The sequence below is a fragment of the Halichondria panicea genome, chromosome 7, assembly GCF_963675165.1.
Source record: "Halichondria panicea chromosome 7, odHalPani1.1, whole genome shotgun sequence".
NCBI classification, from domain to species: Eukaryota; Metazoa; Porifera; class Demospongiae; order Suberitida; family Halichondriidae; genus Halichondria; species Halichondria panicea.
This window is the reverse complement of record NC_087383.1, coordinates 6,976,175-6,987,329: the sequence shown is the minus strand read 5'-3', so window position 1 is coordinate 6,987,329 and position 11,155 is coordinate 6,976,175. Positions and strand designations below refer to the sequence as shown.

The following is an 11,155-nucleotide window of genomic DNA, read 5'->3' as shown; positions in this document are numbered from 1 at the left end:
CAGTTGTTACAGACCCAGACGCACTGGAGAGAGGAAACGCAAGTCAGTGAGAGGCTGCATAGTGGACAGCAACCTGAGTGTGCTCAATCTAGTCATCATCAAGAAAGGTGGGTACACAACTCTGCTGATTTAGATGTACTCTGATGAGAATTGACTTTGTTAGGTGTAACTATTGGGCAGGGTTTCATAATTATATACACAGTATACTGCTGTCAAGTACATATAATCAAGTTGGGGCGTCACCAACTTGCCCTCGATTGGTAGGTTCTTATTTTCTTTTTCGGGTACTTTTACAAAATTGTAATGAGGTCATTGTTACCCAGAGTGTCCCCTTAGATCTGTGCCCGGCCCTACACTGTGTTCCGATGGTGTGCTGGTGCTAAGATGCGCTACAAGAGAACAGAGGTATGCCAATCATGTGCCCAACTCGAACGTCTGTCAAACCTGTCTCCTTGGTGAGCTCTGTCACTATATAACCCTCTCTCTGTTGCTATGGTAACACACAATCATCAGTACACTGCATTCAATACTTCCTAGAACAACTTTTTTTCAAGTCATGAATTTGTATAAAAGTCTCACAGTAGTTTATCCTCTATCTCTCTGTTTCCATACATAGTCTAATAAAGGTCGCGTGTAGCTCTAAGGTCAGTGTGCAAGGTCAAGTTTCTTAGCTTTACGAAGCTTTAATTAGCATCAAAGTCTGCCACTTTTAAAACTAATACTTTGTTGTGTGTATGGAGGCTTTGAACTGCCTCCCCTCTCACAATTCTAGCTTTCTACTTTAGTGACCCTTTTCCCTTGTCCCTAGTATGAGATCACTTCAGTGTGAGCAGACTCTTCCCTATCATGTGATCTCATAGGACTCACACTATGATCACTTCAGCTGTTAATTATAAAGGTCGCGTGCTCTGAATACCAACCTGCAAGTTTCTTAGCTTTTGCTCGCTTTTATTTGACATTATTTTCACATCAATATCTGCCACTATTAACTTGTTGTGTGCATGGAGGCTCTGAACTCCCTCCCCCTCAATGCAGTCCTGGTCACTATAATTATATATAACTTGTCCCTATATAACTGTGTGTTTCCATGGGTACAGACCTCGAGTATGGCCTCCCTGTACAGGCTAGGGACAGTGTTTTCAATGTCACAGACACTCTCCCCAAGAGTGACGTAGGCAGAGAATATTATCTGCAGAATATGGAACAAAAGGTCAGAGTTCATACCAAGTCTCTAATTAATCATCTAGGTGCTTATGGATGAAATATTGAAATTTCCTTTAAATAGCTGTAATTACAATTAAATTTGTCCGACCTCCCTTTAAATTGTCAATAATGATTATCGATCGTGAGAATTAATAATACGATATCAGTAGGTGTGACATGTAGAATGACCTCTGACCCCCCAGATTGCTGAGAGTGGGCGGGCAGAGCCAGGGGGTGGTGGGGGGAAAGCCCCTAATGATCTGCTGCTCAAGATGTCGCGTACTGGACCATATTACAAACGCAACAGACCTCACATTTGCTCATTCTGGGTCAAGGGAGAGTGCAGTCGTGGAGAGGAGTGTCCCTACAGGTGACCACACTACACATCAATAACAAGCTCCCCTTACATTGAAATGCACGTATAAAGGATAGCGTTAAACCAGGTGAAGCAGACCACTATAGTGTTGACGTTATCATGAAGAAGTGAACTGATTTATTATTCCACATGTCACTGTATGATGTGTACAGTGAGCTAGCTAGTAATGTACTCAGATAATGCCTGTTCAATATACAAGTTACAAGTCTGCAAAAAAAAACTGCTTCCTCGGATAATAATTATTATACGCGAAAATGACTAATCTGCGAACAATTGTTACCCGCTATACTAGTTATATAACCAGCATGTGTCGCTATGTAACTGCTATTATATACATGCAGGCACGAGATGCCGACAGATCCAAATGACCCACTGTCCAATCAGAAGATCAAGGATCGTTACCACGGCGTGAATGACCCGGTGGCTGAGAAGCTTCTCTCCAGTGCCCAGGACCTGCCCACTCTGTCACCACTTGACGATAAGACAGTCACCAGCCTCTATATAGGAGGAATTGACGAGTCATTCAACCAATCAGATCTCAGGTATGTAACTCTATTATAATTATAGTGATGTTGTGTAGCAGGTACGTAATGTAATACATTTGCTTAGCAATTCAGCATTTTTTGTAGCTATCTTGAGAGCTCATAATTTGTGTTCAGATTGTTCAATTTCCAAACTATCGTATAGCGCGAAATTTTCCCGGTTCTACACGAAAAGTAAGTCCACGAAAATTGTTCAGAATTACCAGCTATAACATGCAAAGATTTAAAGGTGTGGCTTCCGGTATGCAGTCATTCCGCGAACATTGTGCAATGAAATGCTTCTAGAGGCCATTCCACGAAATATAAGTGCCTCAAAATGTCACGCTATACTGTAATTGATGCATTCAATAGCTCTCAGAATTACCTTTCCAATGATGTGCTTAGATACAAGTTCTGTGATTGGTCCACCAATAATTTTAGGTATTGTGTGTTTTCACTAGTTTATGTATTGACCTATTCCATTGATGCATTTTGAGCGTTCTATTTATGCAAACTTTATCGTCTGCAGGGACCAGTTTTATGCATTTGGAGAGATTATGTCTATTCACATGGTGACCAAGTCTCGTTATGCCTTTGTCACATTCTCCACTAGAGCAGCCGCAGTGAAAGCTGCTGACTCAACATTTAATAAACTCATTGTTAAAGGTGCGTACAGTGTATCAGTTATTATACACCCACACACACCCACACACACACACACCCACACCCCCACACCTCCTCCCCACACACACACACACCTCCCCCCCACACACACACACCCACACACCTCCTCCCCATACACACACACACACATACACCCACACCTCCTCCCCACACACACACACACCTCCCCCCCCACACCCACACCCTCGCTGGGAGACATAATTATGGCACTTGTTTATCTCCTTGTGTGTGTGTGTGTGTGTGTGTATGTGTGTGTGTGTTTCAGGGCGCAGACTCAAGGTGTTGTGGGGAAAGGCCCAGACCACCCCCTCCCTGGGGGTCAAGGGTCAACAGACGCTAGCCCCTGTACCAGGACTGCCAGCAGGTGAGTGTTTCCTCACTACAGTGGGTTTGATATAAAGGCACTACCAATTACTGCAATGTTTCTTTTTGTCATCCAACTTTATCGTAGTCCTTTTAGATATCATCTCTGCAAAGCCACTAGCACTGGCAACATTTGCATACTGTATGTTGTTTAGTGCTCACAGTAATTACATGTGTGGTATTGTGTGGAGCAACACAACCTTTGTACAGTGAATAATTGACAATCTTAATTAACAGCACATTTTGAATAATTGTTGTGTCCATCCCTTGTCAGAGTTTGATTGTGATTAATTGATTGTGTGTTCTCTCTGTGTAGCCCCGCCTCCTTTGCCCTTTGACCCCTTTGGCCTGAGCTCCAAGGCGACTCCCCTCCTCCTCCTGGGGGATTTCCCCCACCACCACGCCCACCACAAATATCACATGTGCTGGGATCCCGCCCACCAGAGTGTTCTCAAAACCAGAGACCTTGGACTCAGCCAATATTTACACAATTTTGTGCAACAACAAAACATGATGACTTAAGTAGTGAACTGTAGGTGTTGTTCTGTATAATTATTTCTTTTGTGCAATAGGAACAATAGGTGTCTCCTGCCATGATGTAACCTCTGTAGAAATGATATTCTAGACCATTCCAGCATAACTATAATTATGTTTTGTATTTAAGTCACCATGTATTGTTGTTGCACCAGTTGCCATCACAGTACCTTATTGCTGTTATTATTCTACTGTTGAACAACTTCAATACTACAAGCTCCACGCTTTTGGGTCAAACTGATCGTTACCCCAAACTGGTTATTCTCTACACATAGCTATAGTTGTTAAATAGAACTGTGCATCTATTTCAGGGAGAAAAGTAAATTTTTTTGCTTCTGGTTGACAAAACAACCGCATGTCTCATGTGTACAGATTCATCCTGCATTTTGGTTGCTATAACCAATAAATGCTTTATTCCATGGATACTGATGACTATATCACTCGTCTGTGTGCCTAGTATAACTGTCACTCGTGCTTTGCAGGCAGTCATGCATTTACTGGCACAGACTCGTGATAATCTTCAGTATTATAATATCTATGGATAATATCATAATAACAGGTAAGTCAGTAATTTGATGTTGCCTTTCCCTGCGGAGAGAGAGCAGGTTTCATAATACAATGGCACAATATACAACTATTAATCGATCCTTTGTTGTACAACTTATACTTGTGCTATAAATACTTCTTTTAATTACATACATTTTGTTATGACATCATTATATTTCTAGGGAGGAGGGTACCAAGACGCCCACCCTCTCTACGAAACCCTGCCAGTATTAGTGAATGATGCATGATGGGGGAATTGCGTATAATTATAATAAGAAAAGTGGAGCCTTAGAGGTCATCTGCCTCGTGAAAGTGAACGCAATTCTGAGAAAAACGCCCATTGTCCAAGTTGTATAGTCGACTAGAAGCTGTATCCTGAACATGTTTGTATAATGACTTTCCAAGAATAATTATTACTTACTACACTTATTCAAGATACTAATCCGACTTTTAATTGCCTTAATGGTTGTAATTAATTTTGTTTTAAAAGAGTGGGAACAATCACTGCATGCCTGTAACTGTATTACTGTATGGATTTAGTGGAGATAGTTATACTAAGTAATAGTCAGTCAGACGAAACACGATGAAATTTGAAAACAGTGCAATTTTTCATTTATAAGGTATAGCAATAAGTGTACTTTAAGCCTGTCTAAGCTCTAGTAGGTTGTTTTTGCTTCAAATGGTTGTCACACTCTTTATATAGTGGCGCATGTTTCCTCTTCTGATACACTGGAGTACGATATATAGAAAGCAAGCACATGCATGCTGTTTATCCTTCAGCCATTTTCAAAACGGATTGCTGGTTGTCAATTAACGTTTTTCTTGTCTTTTTTTGGGGTCAAAATCTTTTAGTAGCCTTCTGCAAGCTCTCCTGGTGTTGTGGAGTCTTATTTCTTTGACTTTTAGCCGGCCTCCGAAATTTGTCTTCAAGTGCCAGTGGGAGTATAGAGTGTTTTTAGTTGCGTGCTTATGTGTGTTTCTGTTAGTACCTGTTTAATTTGGTTTAGTCAGTTGAATTCGTGTTTAGGGTTTATCAGTAGTGAACTGTAGGTGTTGTTCTGTATAATATCTCTTGTGCAATAGGAACAATAGGTTTCATGGCTTCTGAAGCTGTCTCCTGCCATGAGGTTGAGCAGCAGTATTGATCGGAAGTGCCCGGAAATCAATAATTGAACTTCAATTATTCATGGCGTTTGAGCGTCATCTGCTCAAGTTGCAATACTTCGTAGCGTTCCCTCGAACATATCTCCGGATAGAAAATAGCTAAGAGGTCGATCTTGGTATCATTTTGAAGCTTAGAGAACGCTTTATCCGATTCAACAATAAAAATAAACTCGGGTATACCCGCGTTAAGGGTTGTTTTCCTAGGCCCTGTCACATAATTATAATAATTATTATAGTTTCTTTTCGTATTAATTTTAACAAATACTTGTCTCCTGTGAAACTGTGGCTTATGCTCTCTATTGCGTTGTCGATAAGACTTGCTGGCTAGCTGTGGCCCTCTGTGGTGTTGTCGACATACTAGTTTGAAGCCAGAAGAAGCTTTCATTTGTAAAAACCAAATCACGACCATCCAACCATCATAAAAGTAGTTTCAGACTAGTGTGCAAGCCTTCTCGACAACACCATAGCAGTGGCGGATCCAGGGGGAGATCCCAGGGTGCAACGGATCCCCCCTTTCAGTCTAGCTATTGTGGCTTACTACAGCTACCAGCTAGCTATTTATCAGTTTTGTAGCTATTTTGATTCAATGATTGTACCTGCATGTTGTTTTGATGCACCAATTGCCAAAGAAGTGTTTAGGTTAGCTTAGGTTAGCTATAGTTTACTGTTCGTACTTCCATGTATAGAAGTCCCTGGCATACTAGCACTGATCATGGTCGATCATTTTCCGCTTTTACATTTAGATCTACTACTGTCCTCCACGAGGCATCAGCACCCGCAGTGTTTTCATTGGTTATGGTTTCTAAGACAATGTGCTGTACATTCCTGACTAGCCTCGAGATCAGGCCGATTAAAATACGGCTTGGTATCTATTGCATGGGTGATAGTGCACATGCATAAACTGAGTTCCCCAGAATCTGAGGATTTGTTCTACGATAGGAAACTTTTGTAAAATTTATTATAAGTATAATAATAGTTTGTTTACTATAAGTTCAAATACTTTGTCTCTGTGGCTTATGCCCTCTATTCCGTTGTTGAGAAGGCTTGCACACCATTCTGAAGCCAGAAGAGGCTACCTCTACAATGGTCGTATGGTCGTAGTTAATTTGGAAGCACAAATTTAAAGATTTTCCATGGTTTGTACAGAAAACAAGTTCAAACATTCCGACCATACGACCATTATAGAGGTAGATGAGAGCTAGCCTATTCTGGATTCAGACTATAATTATAGTGTGCAAATAAGCCTTCCTAATAGAGGGCCACAGCTAGCTAGCTAATCTTCACAATGGGCATACAATAGATAGTACATGGGCATGGAGTCTAATTCCTGACGACATGCTCACCACTATAGGAGCACACACACACACACGCACACACATGCACACGCACACATGTACACGCACACATGCACACACATGCACACACACACACACACACACACACACACACACTACCATGTACCTCGCTTGCGCATGCACACTGAGGCATAATTATTAAGCATAATAATAGATAAAAGCGCTTTTACCCACCCCAATTGACTCTGACCTAGTGAACTATATGTACGTGTCAATGCTCCCTAACTCACCACTATAGGAGCTGTGAACAATGTTGGACTAACTCCACTGGGAGAGGCAGTCAGTGCGGGGAAGCTGGACACTATCAAGTACCTTATCACAGAGTGCAATGTGGATATGAATAGTAAGTTAGTACATGCAATACAATATTCATGTGAATGAAGTACAATTCATGATCAGGGGAAGTTGATAATGGAGGGTTTTAGGGTACTTAGATACGTTGTCAAGGTTACACAAGTCATACTGTCCCTTCCATGTTACATTTTACCCTAACCCTAATTACTTTTGGCCTTCAATCTTTGCATGCTAGGACACTATGACCGAGCAAGTAGTTAATGGTCAGATAATTGCTTAGAAATTGACCGATGGACCGACTGTTATTTAAACCTCTGTAACAATACTTGTGGCTTGCTCTTCATATCGTATCGTATAGCTTATGCACTGTCATGGTGTGTTGTGTGCATGGCTTATATAATTATAGTGGGTATAGTTTGAGGGTATATGACATTTTGCGAAATGACCGTTATAATAGTTTTCGCTCATTTAAGTTTCGCGGAATAACTTGAACTTGCACGAGCTCCACACGCGACCTTTATTTGAGGTAGATATACATGCAGCTAAAGTGATCCTTTACCAGTCTCTATATGTTTGCTATAATAATTGATCTACTGAGTCTGTTACTGTTAATTTAAACACTATTGATTGTGTGGTTGCTGTATGCACTCCATATTCCTGTCAACAGACGAGGGTTAGCACTTCAGTGCTCTAGGGTGTATATAATTATAGTAAACTGAACAAGTCAGAATACGTTTAATCGTGTTGATGGCACTTAACAACTATAAACAATACTTGTGGCTTGCTCTTCGTACCGTATATAATTATAGTGCCGTATAGTGGGTATAAATGGCCATCCCAGACGAAGGTTTGGGATGAGTATTTTGAGTCAAATTTCGCGAAATGACCGTTAGAAACGTTTTCGCGCATTTAATTTTTGGGGAATAGCTTGAACTTGCACGAACTCTACACGCGACCTTTATGGTACTGTCATAATTATAGGGAATAGCTCATTGTGTTGACCTTTCTATGGACACAGTTAAAAGCAATTCGATATGCTATACGCTATAATAGCGTCCAAACACACTGCAATTTTGTTCTGTTGTACAGTATCAGTGGAGGATCTAGGATTCTTGAAAGGGGGTTCCAGGGCCCTGAGCAGGTCAAGGACTGTTATTTTACCTAAAAAAAAGGTCGTCACTTCTTCGAAACAATGAGCATGCGCATTAAGACACCGAATTTTTTCCGAAAAAAAAAGGTCATCACTTTTCATAAGCAATCTGCATGCGCTACGCTGGAGAGTTTTTTGGCCTTCATAGTCACTGAAACTGCACAGACAAAGCTTCGCAGGACTAACAAGGACTAAAGGTTAGTGAGAAGTGCATGTGAAAGCTAGTAAGAAAGGAACAACTTGCTAACTAGTTGCTTGAGCCTCCCATGCACTCACTTCTATCTCAAAGGGGGGTTCAATTTCTAAGCACACACAAGATGGCCAAATAAAACAGTGCTGGCGAGAAAGCATACAAAAATGGGTGCACGAAGGAACTAAATAAGATAGCATCAACTGAACAGTTCTAAAATTAATGATTTTTACTGTGACTTATGGCCCTTCTTTTTAATGGTTCCAAAAAACAATAATGTTTCGCTTTTGCGTTATAGTCTATCATGTGAGATAGCTAACCAAGCCAAGCTTTGATTCCAGGCCGCAGAAAGGAGTTTGTGCATGTTCTGAGTTTCAAGGGCGGCCTAACTGTAGCCATTTTAATCGGCCTGGATTCGAGGCTAGTATCGCGATTTTTGTAATCGATTTTCAAAAATCGAATTTCAATAATCGATTATCAAAAATCGATTATCAGATCGATTGTCAAAGATCGTTCACGTGTAAATCAAAAATAAACTGTAAAAATCGATTATTAAAAATCGATCTTCAAAAATCGATTTTATATTGGATGCACACGCCTATCACATTCTGCCTGAATTTTGTCGCAAACGGCGTTCCATACGGTTGACGCTTTGAAGCGTCAACTGCACATTACTCTACTCTTAATTAATTTGTGGTGAGCTACAACCTTCCAAAGCTCCACAGCTTTGCAAGGCTTCTCTCGAAGGTCAACAGAAACTGTACTGAGTCCGATCACCATAGGTTAGCAATCAAAAATTTGCTGAAATTTTCATGTGAAATTTGTATTTCAATATCAATCTCAAAAGTGAACATACATTATAATAAATACAATTACAATTAATTCTATGGTACAACAATGACTAAGAGGCTTCTGTACACAGGGGAGGAGGTACTCCTAGCTATCCTGGATAGTAGTTACAGTGAGTAGAGCTTCTCAGACCCATAAGATGGTGGTGGTTCCATGGCAGATAGCAGTGACGATAGTTCCATAGACCTGCATGAGGAAGAAGGAGTATTACCAACCAAGCAGACCACCTCTAGAATCAATTGTTCTTACACACAGTAGAACATAACCTCCTCAGAGACAAACACCAGCCAACAAGCCAGCCATAAAGAAATTGAATTTTAAATGTACCTTTGTTTGGGGTGGTGCCTAAAAGATCAAAAGATTATCATGCAATCAATACACACACTAAATTGAATAATAACATTCAGCCACATAATTATAATTGAATTGCTATAATAGACAGCACACTAAAAATTAGGAATGCACATGTAACACAGCACTAACTCACAAGCCAACAAACCTAAAAAAGTATATTGAGAATGGCCATACACAAAGTACAGTACATCTCATACAAGGGTGCCAAATAATTATGAATCATGCAACCTTAGACATAATTATGTATAGGCCCCCACAAGCAAACTTACATGCAATGGCACTCATAGGCACATATAAAGTAATTGTGATCCTACAATTCTGCTGTGTACAGTACACTCTCGCTATTCCGGCTCTCTGAAGTACGGCCACCTCGATATACCGGCCATTTGGCTTGGCACGGAATGCTAGCTATATGTTTACTGCACAAAACTCACCCTGAAGAACGGCCACTCGCTATTCCGTTTACCGGCCAGTACTGGCTGTCCCAAACAAGGTTTTCAATGTAATTTTATACGTATATTACGGCGGATATGACGTTTTAGGTGTGGTTTAGCAAATAAAATTGGATTACTACTTTTGCGGTTCTTGTCTCGCGAGGATAATGTAGGATAATGAATCATTCTGTTCTCTATTTAAGTGTAATCCAATTTTATTTGCTAAACCACACCCAAAATGTCATATCCGGCCGTAATATACGTATAAAATTACATTGAACCTTGTTTGGGACAGCCAGCACTGACCGGTAAACGGAATAGTGAGTGGCCGTACTGGTATAGGGCCTGCACTGGTCACTGTTTTGCATCGTTATTATAGTAACTTGTTAGTGTATAACAATTAAAACATGCATGAGTGTATATACGGAAACCCATGTGATGGTATAGCTATAATAATTATTAATTATAAAGAGGATGGACGTTCTGATGATCAAAGAGTTATTCAAGTGTATCTAGCCTGTATACATGCATGTAATTATTATAGTAGCAATCAAACATTTTTTTTGCGCTCGCTCTCAGCACCCTCCTTACTAGCTGCATTTCCTAGAAACACCACTGTGCTCAGAGAGGTATAATTATTATGGTATACTGTGTGCATGTGTGTGTATAGACTGCTACAGCTGCTCAAGGATCAATGAAGTGCAAACAAGAGTTTCTATAATATAATTATAGGCTTCTATAGTATCGTTTTTTGGATTGCAATTTACGGATTTGCAGTTATAGCTATAATTATAGGTTTATTTACTTGGAAATCCATCGCAGCCTTTCAGAAGAGTGAGTAGCAAAACTCGTCCATGGAGTATTGCTACTCTACTTAGTAGATAATTTCATATAGCTCTGCACTATATAATTATAATGCTAGCTGGCTTTATTGCATGTAACTATACTACCTAGCTTTTTGTATTAGTTGAATACCTTTTTTGCTGTTTTGATGTATCAAATGAGTTTGCATGGGATTTCCCTATAGTCTTACACAACGTGTGACCGGAAGTGGGCGTAACTCCCAAAAATGTTCGTACTGCGCGTTCGTTAATTTGAAATCCCCCTTTTCTTTTTCTTGGATCTGCTACTAAGTCAA

General features: G+C 40.3%; 2 protein-coding genes across 2 annotated transcripts in view; both read left to right on the top strand.

The window, feature by feature from the left end:
- Positions 1-11,155, top strand: part of LOC135338443 (uncharacterized) — a 90,561-nt gene that overhangs the window by 59,639 nt on the left and 19,767 nt on the right. The window contains exon 9 of the mRNA XM_064534563.1: positions 6,985-7,089. Coding sequence (XP_064390633.1) covers positions 6,985-7,089 — 105 coding nt within the window. The remainder of the gene's footprint in view (positions 1-6,984; positions 7,090-11,155) is intronic.
- On the top strand, positions 144-4,241 carry LOC135338924 (pre-mRNA-splicing factor RBM22-like). The gene is made up of 8 exons (XM_064535018.1): positions 144-216; positions 324-455; positions 1,098-1,210; positions 1,407-1,573; positions 1,921-2,121; positions 2,630-2,766; positions 3,050-3,148; positions 3,464-4,241. Exons 1-8 carry the CDS (start codon positions 144-146, stop codon positions 3,667-3,669), a joined length of 1,128 nt encoding a protein of 375 aa, XP_064391088.1. The 3' UTR covers positions 3,670-4,241.